The sequence below is a fragment of the Eublepharis macularius genome, chromosome 2, assembly GCF_028583425.1.
Source record: "Eublepharis macularius isolate TG4126 chromosome 2, MPM_Emac_v1.0, whole genome shotgun sequence".
Classification (NCBI taxonomy): domain Eukaryota; kingdom Metazoa; phylum Chordata; class Lepidosauria; order Squamata; family Eublepharidae; genus Eublepharis; species Eublepharis macularius.
The window spans coordinates 154381832-154400655 of record NC_072791.1 but is presented as its reverse complement, the minus strand read 5'-3'; the positions used below and the strand labels follow the sequence as shown (position 1 = coordinate 154400655).

At 44.8% G+C, this 18824-nt stretch overlaps 1 protein-coding gene across 1 annotated transcript in view; it reads right to left on the bottom strand.

The window, feature by feature from the left end:
• Nucleotides 1-589: 589 nt before the first annotated feature.
• WNT10A (Wnt family member 10A) overlaps nt 590-18824 on the bottom strand; it is a 63077-nt gene continuing 44842 nt past the window's right edge. The window contains exons 3-4 of the mRNA XM_054971209.1: nt 18033-18409; nt 590-1788 (exon numbers count right to left, since the gene is read on the bottom strand). Of these exons, the coding sequence (XP_054827184.1) occupies nt 1321-1788; nt 18033-18409 (845 nt within the window). The 3' untranslated portion in view covers nt 590-1320. The remainder of the gene's footprint in view (nt 1789-18032; nt 18410-18824) is intronic.

Sequence of the window (18824 nt, the reverse complement as noted above, 5' to 3'; positions counted from 1 at the left end):
TTTAAAGGTGCTACTGGACTCTTTTTGATTTTGCTACTACAGACTAACACGGCTAACTCCTCTGGATCTATGACTCATTCATATATAGGAAGTCTTGCCCCTTCTACTGTAAACTTTGATGTTGCCCTCACACCCTATTCTAGTAGGGGATTGTTTGGATTCTTTCCAGAGCCACCCCTATACTCAATGTCAACATTAACAAATTCTGGGACAGGATTACAATGGTACCATTACAGCCAAGGAAGGTCATCATATCCAGACTCGGCAGGCATCATGGCAGAACATTTCATGCACAAATCCACTCGTACTGCATGCTCGAGTCATAGCTATAACTTCCATTTTGTGAAGCCTGCTGCACACACCTCTAGGGACCACCCAACGGCACATATGTGGACACCCAGTGCTCTTGTGAAGGAGTTTGACTGCGCAGCTTCAGATGGAGAGGCCCACAAACGATGCACTTCTCCCAGTGGCCCGCACTGCAGTTTCGTGTGAACCAAAGTAACATGAGCTGTTATGGGACGCAGCCCACGCTTCACCCAATAAATCTCACATTTCCAGCATTACAGCCTCAGACATACACTGCCATCTCTGATTCACTTTTATTCTCACAATAATAAAATAATTTACCAACCACAGTAACCACCCTAAGTGCCTATGGCATCTTTATGGGAGACTACAGACAGAAACCTCTGCACCCCCACCCTTCAATCCCTCGTTCAAAATATTTCCTTAAACAAACTCTGTATTTTAATTCCATTTTTCCCCTGAACAATGAATGTACTTGTGGCAGCCAAAATTTTTTCTTAACTTGGAATGGAGCAGTCTCAACCCAGTTTTTTTAAAGTAGCTATTTCAGTCTGTTGGATTATCTGTCACCTGAATGAACCCATAGTGGAGCTGGAAGGTGTCACTGTGGAGGGAGCTGGAAAGAGTTTAAATAAGCTTCAGCTTGAAAGAACCATCATCTGTGGCTGACAAACCTTAGAATCCACAGACATCAGTGATCAGAAGGCACTAGAGCTACTCTCAGAGACTCCAGCCCCCCCCCCCAATCCTGGCATGAAAAGCCAGGCCTCTGTGCCTCTGGTGCAAAGACCTTTGGGCCTGTAAGGTGCAAGGCCCACACTGTATGTTCAGATGGACCCTTTGGAGTCTTCGTGCTCATTCACAGGTCAGGAAGAAGTGGAAGTGCCAGGGAGATGGGAAATACTCGCATGCCAGGCCGCTCATCCGTACCTCCTACTGATGGCAGGATTCCATCCTATAGTGCTGCAAAGTCAAACAGCAAAGTCTCTGGAGCATCCAGTAGGCCCAGAATCACTTGCAGACGCTGACCCACTCAGTGAGCCGGCACTCCTCGCAGGCCACAAAGCAGCACCAGTGGAACTTGCAATTGCAGCGCTCGCTGCGTGTTTGCCGCAGGATGTTGTGCCCCCGCCCGCAGCACAGGCTCTCACAGTTGTCCATGCCAGGGCTGGTCTTATTGCACAAGCGCCCCTGCGTACCCATGGAGTCTAGGGTTGGTTCCCTCTCACAGAAGTCAGGGGATTTCTCAAAGTAGACCAGGTCAGTGATGCCAGCCCGACGCCTGTGGCGGGCGTGACCCAGCTCCATTTGTCCTGTGTTCCTGTTGTGGGGCCGGATCAGCATGGCCCCAGAGAAGCGTTCTTTGAGTAGCGAGCCCACCATCCGGAACTCAGGGGTCACCTGCCAGCACGTCTTCAGCTGGCAGCTGCCAGAGGTGCCATGACACTTACATTTCCTTCGCATGTTCTCCATCACCACCTGCCAGGGGCAAAAGTAAATGCAGTTAATAGGGAACTGCTGTTAACACTTCAGGATTGCATGGTTGTTACAGAAAAGCTACAGGAAGGGGCCCAGCATGGCTCTCTGGCTGGGTTTGCATCTTGCTCCCAGGGTCCCAGTTGACTCCCAAGGAGGAGAGCATTCCAAATGCAAGGTACCATTTAGCTGCCAGTTAGACAGCTTAACAATATTGTTAACAGGTGTGTGCTAGTGCCCATAGGCACAATAGCACTGTATCTTGTATACTATAGCATGCCAACTTTTTAGATTTAGAACATGAGTGTTGGTTCATGGAAGCTCTCCTTTCTAGTATTTCATGCATAGCTTTAATCTGGGTTGCAACAAATACTCATGACAGCAGCCTGAAGCAGTAAAACTCTTCTTACTGATATGGGCTGAACCAGGACAGTGCAAAGGGATATGAGGGAACATTACTGTGCTAATGTACATCCTGATCTCAACAATTCATCACCACCAACACATAATGGGAAGAAGAAGGGTTCTCATGCACATGGGGAGGGGTTCTCTTTTATCTGGCATCTGAATGTGAGTTTCATTTGCCCTTCCCCGTATTCAATACAAATAGATCCAAACTGTTGTCAGTTGCTATGGTGTTTATTAGGGGAGTGGGAAGGGGATAGTTTGTACAAGCTTGTATGGGTATAGTTGTGCCTGGTTACATACAGCAACGTGTGGACAGAGACTATATGGCTACAAGCATCTTTGGTTGTTATAGGTAGGATGGGAGTGATGGATGAGGCTGTTATTCCCCAAGTCTGAGTTAGCACTTCAGATTTAAAGAAAATATTCAAATTATGGGGTTGTTAGTTGAGTTTACCCAAAATTTCTCATTTGACAACAAAGGCAATAGTTGAAACTTTTGAGTTTTGCTGTGGATTCTGAAATGGGCTGTAGTCCACACAAATGTATGCTAGAAGAAAAGCTGTTAATCTTTAAGATGCCACAAGACTCATAGTTGTTTTTGTTGCAACAAACTAACATGGCCACTCCTTTAGAATTACTACATTTCAAAAGGTGAGATTCTCTAGAAAAATCACCAAAGAGAGGGTCTCACCATGATAAGACCTTAGCATTGACATTGAGGAAATCCATTGGACAGGTACTTGGGTTGGCATGGGCTAGAGAGCAGAGGAGTTGCTGCCTTGTACAGAACTTGAGGGCCCCCCACTTCTATAAGAAGGCTGTGACTCAGTGGCAGAGCAGTAGCTTTGCATGCAGATGGTCCCAGGTTCAATCCCCTGCATCTCCAGTTAAAAAGATCAGGCAGTAAGTGATGTAGAAGAAATCTGCCTGAGATCCTGGACAGCCAGTGCCAGTCAGATTAAACAGTACTGACCTCAACAGATCAATTGTCTGACTCTCTATAAATCAGGTTTCTGTGATATGTAATGAAACAGAGTAGGCCAGTTAACCCTTTCTTAAATTTAATCTTATTAATATCCTGAAAAGCTCTGAGAGCTAGCCTACATTTAATGCTGGAGGCCGCAACTGGAATTCCAGATGTGTTATTTGGACCTAAGACAGCCAGAGGTGTGTTCAAACTGGACTGAGCCTGCAAAACTAGGGAAGGGAAAGTTAATTCTTCCCACAGCAGCACCATTTCCCCAACCAGAAAAACACCCACATCCAGCTGCTTGAGAGGTGGAAAAAGACAGCTATCCCTATTGTGTCTGTCTTTTTTCTCTATTGGGGCTTAAAGCACTTGGGGATGGAGGTTCCTATCAGGGAAATAGTACAGAGAAGAAAAAATAAATCCTCCCTTCTCCAATTCCTTGGCCTTAATCCAGATTCCCCCTCCCTTTAAGGTTGCTATTGAGGGCCAAATTACACATCTGTAGTTCCAGTCACAGAACTCCAAGGTCACATGCAGTTTGGTCCTGGAGAAGAAAAAAGTTAAAAGAAGCAGATAGGGAGGGGAGTCAACAACAGCTTTAGTAGAAGGGGCCCAAACCCAACATATATGAGTTCTTCTAACAATAAAGACAGACAAGGGAGTGAGCATGCAGGGCAGGTTCCCCCACATTGGGTGCTTTTACATAAATACATTCTCTGCATGGGATATTTTCAATGTAATTAATTCTGGCTCAGTCTGTGTGAATTAGACGGATTGTGAAGGATCGCCTCCAGGGGTTTCCTGGGTAGAAGTTCTCCAATGTGAAGTAGCTTCTGCCCAAGAAAAAGCTGATGCATCAGAACGGGGGGGGGGGGGCACAGAGAGGTTGTGATCTTTCTCCAAGCCTTAAACACATACAAATGCACATGTACTGAGCACACTCTTGAAATTGCTTGTTGAAATAAAACCACAACTAGCTTCAGTGTGGAGGAGAGCAGCCCTGATTGCATGAATGCCAGCCCAACCCAAGCCTCCTCCTGCTAAGATCTGGAGGAATCAGGCTTTTGCCCACCTGCCTGTTAGCTGTACTGGGGCCCTGAGGCAGCAATGGAGCAGTGGTGGAGTGCACTGTACCGCCCCAACCGCCAGACAGGCATGTTCCAACCAGGAGAGAGGTGACTGCCTCCGGCCTGGGAAATCCCATCTTCCTAATTGGGTGGGGGAGAGCCAACTAAGTAAATTGATACCACTTAGCCCAGACATCACTCTAAGGGGCATATCTACAGCCTTTGGGCCAGATCAGAGAAACACTGAATCCCTCATTGTCTCTGTGCTTTAAATGGTTGCATGACATGCAGCTGCAGCTGCTAATTTTTGTCTGCCCTGAAGCTGTTAGAAGCTAAGTGCCACAGTCAGGAAGGAAGTGGCAACGTTATCTATGGTGTTCCCTGGAACAATAGAGAAGAGTGGGATGTGGACTTGATGTCCAGCTGTGATTCTCTGGTCAGCTATGTAAACCCACCGGATGGGCCTTGACAAGTCACCACCTCTCACTCACACAGGTTGTGTGGGGACAAAGGCCAGCTCAATGCTTTCTTACTGGGAGGCACTCAGGGCACTCTTTCCTGCTCTGTCTGCACGCACAGAAGCGTTGATGTCAGAGGGGGGGAATGTATGTGCATTGACAAGTGGAGGATCTTGTCTTAGAAACTGGGAAGGTGATTTGGAAGACCCCATATCAGACTTGTGCCATGTTTCACCCAAGCAAGTCAAACTCCAGGCTACCAACAGCTCATACTGGGATCTGAGTGCTAAGTGCTGATCTGAAGCCCAACCACTTAACCACGATGCTATGGCATAATAAGTATACCTGAATATACATAAGCCAGAGGGAAGGTGGCATGGTATAGCCTGATCTCGGAAGCTAAGCAGGGTCAGTACTTGGATGGGTGACCACCAAGAAAGACTCTGCAGAGGAAGGCAATGGCAAACCACCTCTGCTTCACACTTGCCTGGAAAGCCGCTTATGGCTGGGTTAGCCATAAATCGGTTGTGACTTGATGGCACTTTATACACATATACATATAGAATTTTTATTCTGTTTAGTATTAACCAGTCAGCCAAAGTACAAGTGGGATCTCTGTACCCAGTGTTGGGCTTACATATATGTGAATTTATAGATGAAGCTGCCTTAACAAACCAGACCATAGGCTCATTTAGCTCAGTACTGTCTACTTTCACTGATGGTGACTTTCCATGATGTCAGGGAGAGACAAGACTTTCATAGTTCTTGCTGATATCCTTCCTACCGTTAACTGGCGATGCCAGGGAATGGGATTGAACCTGGGACATTCTGAATGTGAAGCAGATGCTTTGTCAGTAGACCACTACCCCACTATCAAGGACACAGTATCCAACATTCCCTCATTTCACACAAGGTTAGCACAGAATCCACATTTGCTCTCTGCTATTCCTAGGTCAACAGGCACTTGCTGATTAGTTATCTTGCTTGCTTGTGGTGCCAGTTTGGTGTAGTGGGTAAGAGCAGCTGGACTCTAATCTGGAGAACCGGGTTTGATTCCCCACTCCTCCACTTGAAGCCATCTGGGTGACCTTGGGTCTGTCATAGCTCTTCTAGAGCTCTTTCAGCCCCACCTACCTCACAGGGTGATGGTTGTGGGGATAATAATAACATACATTGTATACCTGAGTGGGTGTTAAGTTGTTCTGAATGGCAGTATATAAATCAAATGTTATTATTGTTCACTAGGTATTGACTCACAAATGCAGAAATAGCTGCCAAGAGCCACCGTGGTCCCATGTACAAAGATTCCATCTGCCCTCCCATTCCCCATGTGACCCGGATTCACACCAAATATAACAAAACAAATCATTTGGCTTCATGATACCATGAATAGAATAATAATTGTTCATTAGGTAAGAAACAGTAAGGGACGGGATTATTAAATAATTGATTTTACTTATAATTTACACTGTGCAGATTGCAATGGGATATGGGGTGTGTGTGTGTGTGGAATGAACAAGTAGAATCAGAAAGAATCCCCAGCCAAAAGACCAAGCCACAATGCTGAAGTGCACTATGCATTAAATATAGATGAGACATAAATTATCTGGGGAAAAGCCCCCTTGAATGAAGTGAGACATCAGTCTTTATCAAAAAAGTACTCAACTAAAAATTACTTTGAAATATTTCTACTCACTCTAAACAAAAAAGTAAGCTCACAACAATGTAAAGATGCTTAAATGGGGAGGGAAGGTTTGGGAGTTGAGAAAAGTTGGTCATCTCTTCCATGAAGGCACATCAACTGAGTTCCCAGATGCTGGTCATGGTTTTTAGGGTGGCACAAGATTCTTTGTTGGTTTTGCCACAACAGGTTAATATGGCTACACCTCTAGAATCTGTCTCTACTACTGTTAATCTTCACAACTATTTACTCAATTTGTGTCAAGATTTTATTAGGGTTTAGCCCAACAGTATGTTTTCAGCACAGACTGAGTCCTGGAAGAAAAATACTTCTGGGCATGCAATGAATACCTTTCTCTTAGCACCAGGAAACTACAGTCTCCTTTCTTCCCAAACATTTTAATAACTCAATAGCATGCTTCAAGATGCAGAGGAAACAATGAAGTGTCTGAATTATATTATTAATTCCTCTGTATATATGAGAATAAGCTAAGTACATGTACTGTAGCTCTCATAAGAATAAAACAAGAGGTTTGCTGGATCAAGCCAGTCCATCCAGCATTCTAATTCCTACACTCGCCCATCAGCACAGAATAAAGACAACAGCCACCCCCTCACAGCTGCCCCCAACAGCTGGCATCCAGATGTATACTGCCTCTGAATATGGGGATCCCCACCCCACCCCACCTGTCATCCCCCAGCCCTGCTCACCTGGCTGGCGAAGGGGAAGGCAGGGAGCACGCATGCACACTCTTGTGCTTCCCTGGCACATCACAGCAAGTTGCACCAAAGTCCAATTCATTAAAAATTGTCTCCAAACAGGGGTGTCGTTTTCTGGCACTATGGGACACTGGGGGAGTGCCTGGGGCAAAATGGGTGCTGCCTATATGATGGTGCTGAATGAGTAGCAGTGGGATCACTGGGACTGGTTTTACTCATCTTTTTCAAGGTTGTTTGTCATATGACAGGAAGCTAAATGCCTGCAGTAGCAACCTTGCATGTACAAAAGGTCAAGTATCAACTGTCCCACCAATAGAATAAGAAGAAGAACTGATTGCTTGAACAGTGTTTAAAATGTAATAAATCAATTCTAGTTATTGGGGGGACAGGGTTACTACTAATCTCAGACTTCATAAATCTACAAGAAGATTTATTAAAAACCACAAACAAAAATGAAGCTACAGTGCTGTTAAGCTACAGTGACATTTGTTTGTGTTGTTGGTAGAGGTCACCATACATGAGTTTGCCTCTGTCTTACTGTTGTAAAGTATCAGACTGATACTGATCTGATGATCTCCGCATGAGTTATTTGCCTTGGCTTCAATGTTGTTGGGAATCATTGTGCATGTGCACCTCTTGGAGTTTCCCCAGCTTTTCTCCAATCTGTCTCAAACCTTCTTTGTTCCCAAATTTTGGATAACATCACAGTAAAGCCTGGATGGCTGTTGTGTGGGTGGGAAAAATCCAAGTTTTCCTAGGGTTGCCAAGACCCCCAGGTTCCAAACGTGTGTCTTGTAGGGGTGCATGCTTGGGAGGGTACTCAGCATGCATGCATGCACTCCAGACTTGTCATTGTCACACTGGGAATTATGTCATTTCCAGTGCAACAAGGAAGGGTCAGAAATGTGTTCCAGAGTTCCCATTTCCATTCCCTGCACCCTCCCCCCCAGCCAAGTAATAGGCAGTAGGAGGCAGAGGCTGGGAGCAGGGGATCCCCCTCTCCCACCAGGGATCCTAGTTTTTTTCCCATCCACATGGCAGCCATTTTCCCGGAGATGGTTCCAAATGTTGGCCATTTCTTCCCCCTGCCACAGAAAGCTTTAATTTTTTTAAATTGGCACTACTAAAATCATTACATCGATATAATGTTTTAACACATATGTATTCTCTAAATTCTGAGCTTTCATTTTTTTTACAAAAGTCTCTAGCCCCTTCTCTTGTGGAGATATAAGGAGAAAGGCATACCTCAACAATGGAAAGGGCTAGAAAAGTTCAGAGAACCTAATATGGGCCCCTTGAATTGTCTCCCTGTCTCTCCCTCTTGGTGGTCCTGTACTACTTTGGAAAAGAGATGGAAGGTCACTCATCTGTAGAGCTGCCAACTTGGGTTGGGAGATTTCTGGATATTTGGGAGAGAGGAGCCTGGGGAACTGATCTCTGTAGTCTGGAATGCAACTGTAATTCCAGGAGATCTCCAGTCGCTACCTTTAAGATGAACTGCATCTAAAATGCTTGCAATGGTTGAAAAATGCCCTAACGCTGAGGACATCAGCAGTTCCTGAACTGTATGATCTCTCGGTATTGGTCTGTACACATCTGCTATACTGATGTAAGGGCTGATCATTATAGATGCTTTGTTTGGTTGCAGTATGTATTTACATAATTTTCAGGTTTTTTTATACTGACCCTGCTGCTGTCAATTTAGTTTAGTCATATCATACATCTCATAGGGCATAATTACATGAAGCTCATAGAATGACAGAGACGAACTATGGGATTCAGGTAGGATTGTGCAATTTACATGGTGCCTACTTCTTAGTGTTATTGTGTGCAGAAAACATTGTCCTGGCAGGGAACAAGCTTGTATTTTTCAGGTATAGTATCTGTGCTTCCAGTGGCATAATACATTCCAGTCACCTATGCCCAACAACCTAAGAAATCAGTGCTTTAAAAAACCCAGATTAAACATATTCAGCTAGTAACTGTCAGATAAAAACAAAACCTGCAATGTTCAGCGGCAGTATACCCCTAATTAGAATGGGCGATGGCTATAACTTTCATGGCTTTCTTGTGGACTTCCCAGGGCTGACCATTTTTGAAGACAAGAGTTTTGGACCAGATAGACTTTTGGTATGATACTGTGAAATAAATGCTTTCTGAGTGGATACTTGACCTCCTACTGCTATTGCTCTGCTGGCTCCCACAGATGCATTCCCTGACCTAGCGCAGCTGCAGCTGGAATTGCATTAGCCAAGCTCCTCTGTGCCTCAGAAGGGCCAGACACATGGTACCAGCCTGCAGAGCTGGCTAAAGCCACCTCTTCACCCACTGCTGGCCCAGCTGCTTCCACAGATTCTACACACACACACACACATACACACACACCACACAGGCTGCAAAGCAAGTACCACCCCCTGCAGTGCGGGAACACTGTAATAAGGGAAATTAGCACCAAATTACAGAGCACTAATAGGCTGGAGCCATTATCCCCTTTGCAACCCACCTAGTGGTTTGGAAACCATTTCCTGTGTGCTCCAAGGGGACTGCCTGCCTGGGAAGGGTGCTGTGGCACACAGACTCCTAGACAGCAGCTTCCCTAAGGGTGAGTGGGCAGCCATTCACCCACAGAGAAGCCCTCTGGTTCAGCCTATATGGCCATGAACACAAACTGTGCTATGTGGAGGGTAACAAAGGTCACACACAGCAACTAGGCAGGGCACGTCTCCCCCTCTCCTCCCCCTCACTGTCTGTCTTCAGCCCATTACACTATGCTTTAAAGTACAATTGTTCAAAGGACACCTAATCTCAAAGAACAGCTGTGCAGTGCAATCCAATGCATGTTTATTGGAAGAAAATCCCACTGACTTCAATGGAACTTACTGCCAAATAAGTGTGTATATATAGGATTGTAGATGTAGCGAATGAAATTAAGAGTCTTTGCTTTGGCAAGGCATCTACCAGGATTCAATCGGCAAGGCATGGTTTTTGTAAGCGAGTGCAACACTCAGATCATGTTCCAGTAAAGACTTCACAGTAGAAACTTGAATGGAGGTCTTCTTAAGTGGAGCTGAAGGGCTTCAGAGCTTTGTTTTGGCATCCTGTAAAATTTACTCCTTTTGGCCCCATAGAAAGTATCCTGAGGAAAATTGGTTGCAGGAGGAAAAAAGAGGGTGTGTGTGTGTGTGTGTGTGTGTGTGTGTGAGAGAGAGAGAGAGAGAGAGAGAGAGAGAGAGAGAGAGAACGAGAACGAGAACGAGAACGAGACTGATCTAAAGAAAAAAATGTTCAGGGTTAAATAACTTCAGCAATTTTTGCTTGGATATTACACATTTATAAATGTTATAAACAAATAAACAATTTGAGTAAGTGGAGACAACTCTCTCCTGTGCCAGGGGGATGAGCAGCACTAGAAGACCAAAACAGATGCAATATGGGAAATTCATGATTTGCTTCCGCTCCTCCTCCTCCTCCTCCTCCTCCTTTTATTTTAAAGCAGCTGCTGGACCCCAGAGAGAGGGTACAATCTGACTGGAGCAGCAATCCTTGAGGAAAAACTAAGTACCCCCATATTAGCCCAGGAGCAGGGGGGGGAAGACAAATAATTCTGCTGTTTCTGATGCAGGGCTAACACCACTGGGGAGGGGGTTGGCATTAACCTCCATGCCTGTAGCACTGATGTTCCAATCAAAATCAGACACCCCTCCCCCCCCCCCACACACAATTTAACGTTAGATAATATGGGTTTCCTGCATTATGACTGTTTCAGACCTGAGAAATCCTCTGAAGCTCTATCAAGATGTGTGTACTTTGCTTGAGTTCAGGGCAGCGACTATTTTGTTAAAGGAACATACCTTTGATAGGTGCTCTCTCCCCCCACTTCCCCAACAGGTCTCAAAACAATTCCTTGTCTGCCGTAGGAACATCTTTCTACTATCAACTGTGCAGGACAGATATCTCCTTGAAAGGGATTTCCCAGCTGATATCCCTGTACAGTCCGGATATGCTGTCTCCTAGCAGTGGCCATTGTCTTACCATTGCACTTTCCATTTTATACATAAATCAAACATAAACAATACATGCAGCAACACACCATCTTGGTTGCAGTTCCTGCTTCAAAAGCAGCTTCCCAGTAACTAACATGCAAGCATGGTGTTATGGTTACAGCACTGGACTAGGATCTCCGAGACACAATTTCAAACCCCCACTCTGCCATGGAAGCTTGCTGGGTGACCTTGGGACTGTCAGCCTAACCTACCTCACAGGGATGTTGTGGGGATGCAACACAGAAGAGAAGGATGTTGTGTAAGCCTCTTTGGGTCCCCATTGGGAAGGAAAGCAGAGTATAAATATATAAAGAACAATCTGGGCTAAAATGGATCTGCAAAGGTTCACACGTCACAAATATTGGCTTGGCTTAATAACTAACAATTGTTTCTAGTAATCAGACAGGTGAGACGACTTTCTTGATTTTTTTCCTGCACAAGGACTGTTTTCCTTTTGTTTCTGCTACCAGGTGACTGGCATTACATGGCAGGAGCAAAGAGCACAATATATATGTGTAAAGGGTGTGTGTGCGGGGGTGGGGTTTAACTGGATATGATGATGGGAGGTTTGTGAATAGATCTCCACTATCCTTAAAATGGCAAGTTTGCAGGGCTACCTGATTCAGACTGAATATTAACATCTTCTCACACACCATTTTCAGTATCTCAGAACAGCTCCCAGTTTACTATTTGCCCCACAGGAGAAAATACACCAGTGCCTTTAGGGTACCTGAATACTTTCTTTAAAGAAGGTTACTCCTCTGGGGGAGTATAATGGGGGCTTTCCTTGCTGGTTACCAGAATTTAATTTCTGACCATCATTGACAACCTCATGTCTGATCTCCTAGAGACCTATGAATTTCTGCCACATTTTTATCCTACACTTCTTCCAAGAAGCTCTGGTCAGTGAACACTGGTTTCCCCTCCTCCATATTTATCCTGACAACAACCCTGTGAGGTGTGTTAAGCTAAGAAAGAGTAACTGACCCAACGACACCCAGGGAGCATCAGGGGTAGAAAAGGATTTGAACTTGGCTCTCCCCAGTTTGAGGCAAACATTTTAAGTCCTATGGCTTTCCTACATCTCCTTCAACCACCTCTTGTATCTAAAACATCCCCCAAAGGTGGCTGTACAACTTTTTTTTAAGAGCTAGCCAAGCACCATTGTTCAATCTAGCCTAATATTCAACCTAGATCCACCTCCCTGTCTTTCAAAAGTGTGCTAACCTCAGTGTGTTAATGAACAATCAGCCACTGCACAGATACAGAGAAATGCTGCAGCATCTGAGCTTGCTGGATTAGGCTGAAAGTTAAGGGCTGCTTCTTCTTTGTCAAGGAGCAAGGAGGTCAGGCTTGTTTACAGGAGGAAGGCTTAAACTGTATTAGCATTCATTACCCTGGATTAGACCCCCTATGGGAGCAATGTAAAGGCCTTGAAAGTAATAATTTTACCATTTCCTTTGTCTTTATCTCTCCTATAGCTGTGAATCAATTACAAAAAGAAAATACACGGGGAAGGAAAGGTAGTCAAGCTTCTATATGACTTGTCAGTCCTGGTCAAAATTCAACCACCTCTTCTAAACAAGCCCCCCCCCCAAGCATCTGTAAATTGGTATCTGGTGAGCCCAGCAATCCGAGCTACCAGCTGAACTTCTTTAGTCACTGATACATCCAGAATGCTTAATTGTTGCTCTCATTCCTAGGAGACCTTTGTTGTACAGCTAATGGGTGGTTCTAGTTCTCCTTTCATCTTCGATCTGGCAAAGGTAAGTGCTGCCATTATGGCCCCATAAAGTATAGCCCCTGTGAGAAGGCTAACCTGTCAAGGGGCTGGAGTTTTGCCTTGAGGCACACCTCACTGCTAAGATTAAGATGATTTGCGTGCCCCAGCAGAGTTCATCAGGGAAGGGAAGGCACCCCCACCCATAGTTTCTGCGGTTCCCACAGCACAATACAACTGCGACAATCCTCTGCTTAACTAGGAACTATTTATTTATTACAAACCTCTCTGGAAGATCCAGAACAAAAATTAAGAATGGTGCAGTACCAAATAACCAAATACGTCAGCTTGCCTTTCCGTCTAATACATTCCTATGTCCTTGAAAAGATGATGCAGCAGTGAATACTGCATGAAAGCAGTTTGTATATTAACTGGATCAAAGAAGTACAAATCCAGGAAAACATCTTGGGATGGATCTAGACTAAATTTTCCACTAACAGAAAGGGGGGTGCAATTTCTCCTGCTGATTCACCCCTCTCATTGCAGCCCACCCTCATATATTCAGGTTCATAGCCATGTTGGTCTGTAGTAAAAGAGCAAGATTAGCACCTTAGTAGTAAAACAGCCATTAGCACCTTAAGGACCAACTAAATTTCCAAGGTATTACCTTTCAATGAAGGGCACTCTGACTCTCGAAAGCGCATACCCTGGAATCCAGTTGGCCTTTAAGAAGCTGCTACTGGACCTGAATCTCATCCTCATACTGTTTCTCAGGATCTCAGAGATGATCTGGGAGGCCAAAATAGCCCTGGAAAGAGTCTCCTTTCCCCTGCCACACAATGCCTGAGCCAAATGGGCAGTGGTGCAACTTACAGGCCCAAACCAGCCTTCCCCCCCCCCGCCCCCCAGGACAGATGAGTCAGGCAGATAGACTCAGAAGATGTAGTTCCCCCCCCAAGCCATTGATTTGGGGCCATAATGGGGTATGCTGCAATCCACTGTTGCAGCATACCCCACCCCCCAGGAACATTATTTTGTGGTGATCATTGTGCTGCAGTGGGAGGGGAAAGTAGGAAAGCTCCATTCCATTGATGAAAAATTTAGTCCGGTTCCAACACCTTGAGTTAAGTAGTGGCAGCACAACACATTCTGCCATAAAGCATAACTGGTGAAAAAATGCAGTAAGACGTGTTACCACCAGTACACACAGTGAAATCCTAAGCAGAGTTACTTCAGTCTAAGTCCATTGAAGATCGGAATAACTTTGCTTAGGATTTTACTGATTACATAATGCCATCTTGGTCTGATCCGGAATGCCATATTGCATCTTCCACATCTATATTCTTCAAACTTAGAAGTCCCTGTCTGCCCTCACCATTCAAAGGCTGCCAATACAGGCATCTCCATTTTTAGGTTTCAAATATGCTACAAATTTAGCATCAGCACTGTTTCAACTATCCCCCTATTTATTGCCAAACCCTGGCTTTCTCTCTACATCCCTGATTTATCACCTTATGTAGACTGTAAGTTCTCTGGTAAGGCATCTGTTATGCTCTGTGTACAGGATCTAGCATACAACTGGTGCTAACACAACAGCAACAACAGAGGAAACAAAAAGCCTTTGCTTTGGTTGCACAGGCCTGTTCATTTTCAGCACAGATGTTGGCTTCCTGCATCATTATAGCAGCCAATGACGCCTTCATTTTTATCTACTGTTTGATGTGCTGTGCTAAACTACATTTGTGACAACAGAACTAAACAGAGAAAATCAGAGATGAACCTCTCTAGAAAAGCCCATCATGGGAAGCAGGAGCTGCTCTTTGACCCCTCCCAGGATAGACTTCATTGGGCCACACTTGCTCACATGGAAGTTCATGAATACAAGTCTGCATGGCACACACTAGTACTTAATGCTGGAGCAATCCTCTGTTTCTCATGCCCCAGTTTGGCTTCCCAGCCCAGTGAGGACCTGCTTCCTTCCTTATCACATCATCACTGGCTCCATTATTGATGAGAAGAGGAGGACCGGTAGAGTAAAGCTACTGTGACGTATTAGAAAGATGCTCTGTAACAAACTTGGGAGACAGTACATGGCTGAGATTTAGCCATCTCCTCAGTTTTCCTCTAGGAGCATGAGTATCTTTAAGATCTGGTTTACCATATTAGAGTGCAGCAGTGACAGGAAAGTCACTCATGGTCCCTGGCCACAGGAGCCCACTTGTGTTTTGGACCTGACAACCCTTGTTCCTAGCAATTTGTGAATTCTTTAACCAACAGATAATGGCCCAACCGAAGTCCTCTTGCTTCCCTCCTGCCTAGTGGCATGGATCCAGCCATGTGTGCACGGAAGTAGCTCCATTTTCTCACATTCCTGCAACCCCTTCTGATCCCTGGAAAGATTGTTCTTGGGGCTGCAAGATCCATGCAAATGAACAGCCATGCAGGTCAGTGGGCTGGAGTAAGAAGGGGCTCGGGGCTGAACATGACCTTTTTCCTCCGTGGAGCATCACTTGTGGAAGACGAAGGAGGAGCAATTTCACCTACTTGGCCGTCCTCATCCAACCCCCAATCTGCACAGCTGTGCCTTTACATGGGTCTTACAGCTCTAGGAATTATCTTTCTGGGGGTCAGGAGGGGCTGCAGGAGTTGGCAGGACTGCTGGTAATCTCTGTGTTCTGTGCAAGGAGTGGTTGAATACATGCCATTATTTTGAGGTTACTTAAGTATCTGTAGGGCACGTGCTACTCATACCTCAGACTTTATATGACAATATGCCATGTCCACAAGCACTGATCTTTGCAATATATATAGTTATAACAACTAATCCAAAACAAATTTCAATTAATCACAGAAATATTTTTGTCACTTCAAGTAACGAGCACTAAAAACAGATACTGTATAATACAATCCGACTATGAGAGGAAGGCAGGCTGTTATGGTCACCTCAAGGTCACTGCAAACTGTGCTATGATCTGCAAGTTTCAGGCTCTTCTTTTCAGAATCTTTCTTTTAAGAAGCCCAATAGAGAGGTCAAAGAGACAGCAAAACAAGCTGGGAGAAGTGAGAAATGTTCATTTAATATAATAAGCTGCTTTGTCTATAATTATGTTTCTATATTGTTTAATTAGTGATATTAAATACTATTCAGTTTCACACACATAGTTCCCTTGAGGATGTCTGGTGTGCTGCATTATAATTAGGACACCGTGTCCCTTAAATTACTCAGAAAATATCTGACTTATTAAGCAATCTTGTTCTCTAACCTACAGAGCACCAACTCACGGTCTCCCTTCTAACTTCCAGGCAGGGTTTGACCTAGAAATTGAATGTGGAGATGCATCCAGTGCCTGTTTCTGCCCTTGCACAGAGCAATCACAACAGAATAACTGTAGACTTCAGCATACTGAATGAAGGAACTCTACCTAAAGCTATTTTTGATAAAAGCATACTTTACCCTCTTTTCTGCTGATGGCTCCTTTGAATACATGAGTGACAGCAACCTTAAGAGATCCTCCAGTTAACCCCACTGCTTCAAGTCAAAGCAAATGTTTGTCTAACCAGCCCCTAAAGCCTTTCCCCCAATCATCGCACCCCAATAATCCTCTGTTACAATGTTCCACCAGTCTTTGAATAAGAAAGCTCTGCCTAATGCCCAGTCCAAGTCCTTTGCATTGCAGTTTGAGGTCCCTGTTTCTTGTCCACAGCAAACAAGGAGAACAACTGGCTCTTACCCAACCAGAGATAACTGTTCTGAAGATTGCTCTCCAGCATTCTTTCAGTTATGGTTGTTCTTAAGCAGAATCAGAAATGTTTGGAAAACATAACCTGAATTATCAGATGCATAGAATATCATCTATAATTGGAATACCCAAGATTATGGACTCTTCCACGTAAAGAAGAACAAAAAATCATAGAGAAACATCCTGTGACAAAGGATGACATCATGATGACAGGAATACTAATCTCTTTTGGGGTAAAATGATACCAAGAAGCCTGAATGCTATAATAGATATGCTCTATATATTCCCAATGAGACTGCTAATTGTAAGAGGCAATCAGTCCTCCACCACCAAACCGCAGCGTCTGCATAGCCAAATGGGTGGTTCTTTCAATCAATCCCTGCTTCATATTCCAGCTATACAGGAGGTACAAACTGGGGCTACAAGAGAAGCAGGGCCTTTACAGTTATTGTCCCAAAGCTATAGAATACCCTTCCCTAAGGTTGCCAGCTCCAGGTGGGACATGAAGCTTTCTTGGAATTACAACTGATCTCCAAATTACAGAGATAAGTTTACCTGGAGGAAATGGCGGCTTTTGAAGGTAGACTCTAAGGCATCACAGCCCTGCTGAATTCCCTCCCCAAATTCCACCAGGCCCCAGCCAAATTCCTCCCTGCCCAGGCCCCAGCCCCAAATCTCCAGGAACTTCCCAAGCCAAAACTGACATCCCTTAAAATCTTTTCCTTTGAAAATGCAAACATCCTACTTTTTCACAGGCTTTATAAAGCAAGTTTCAGCTGATCTTTAGTTCGGCTGGTCAAATGCTTGAAGTCTTTTGTCCAAAAACCAATTGCTGTTTAATTTTACTTTAGTCCATTATTTTATTTATTTTATTTGTGGTTTTAACTGTCAGTTTTTGTATTCACACACACAATCCAACTTTCCCCTATAAAAGCCATTCAGGATGTGTGATGCATCTGCAACAGTTTTGGCCAGCACTTCCCATGCCTCTGAAGTTGGCAGTGTGGAAAGTTGTGCACCACAGAAGCAGTCAGTATGTGGTCCAGGACCAGGAGGGTCTCCACTTTACACTTGATCCACTGCTCCTGCAACTGCTTTGGGCCAGAGCCATAATACAGTGTACCCCACTGAGTTTGGCTCCTATCTTATTCCACTGGAAGTTGGTGCCCTGGCCCCTGCCTGTTGTTGTTCTCTCAACACCTTCATGCAAATATGCCAAGGCCTCTCCCACAGGACACTGGCAAACCACACCGACTCCTGTTTCTTGCCCTGCCCAGTACAAACCAACCAGCCGGATGAGTAGATGATCTGGAACTTTACTTCTATGACTTTACTGCTATTTCCAATACATTAGGAACAGCCTCTGTTCCTTATTTCCAAACTTTGAGAGGTATACAAAGCTCGGCTTCTCTCCCACCCTATCCCTGCTCTTGCAGCTCACCTGCCGGCCAACACGGTTGTTATGTAGCCTCATGCGGGAGTGGATGTCTCGGTATGTCTCTCGGGAATCTAGGAAGTCCTTGGAAAACTTCTCCCCGTAGTCCACATCAGGGCTGCAGCCCCCCCACTCCCAGGAGTCCTGCAGGCCTGGGGCCTCAGCTGGCATGTGCTCCAGGTGCACACCATGCATCATTCCCTTGCCCCGGTTCATGGCCTCCAGCTGAAGCCTGTGCAACTTGATGCGGAAGGCTTCCTCATCCCCTCGACGCTTCTGGTCACAGCCACACGCCTGCAGCTTGCCCAGAGAACAGGCGTTGGAGACAGCATGCACCACTCCTGCCGCTGCGATGGCATAGGCAAAAGCACTTTCTCGGAAACCTGCAAGAAAGAACACATGACAGATTCCCATCACTCAAAGAGTCCTGCCCGGCCTGGCTTCAGCTACAGATATTACAAAGGAAACAGATAAGCACTCAGGGCAAGAAGAGATCCACCTTCCAGTACCTGTCACATTCACACTCAAGAATATAAATTTTAAAAGAATAGAATAAGAATCAACAATACATTTTTATAAACAAAATATATTATATATTATAATCAAAATATATTATTGTCATTATTGTCACTAGGTGACAATGGGTTGGATTCAACCAGTTTTTTCATTCAGTCTTGTCCAATTCTCCTTCCTACTACAGCCCCACCCCAGATGGCTTTTGGACACACTGCTCCAATGATTCTCAACATAGCCCTTATTTGTGGTCAAGATCCCTCTTTCCTTTTTCACCAATAGGAA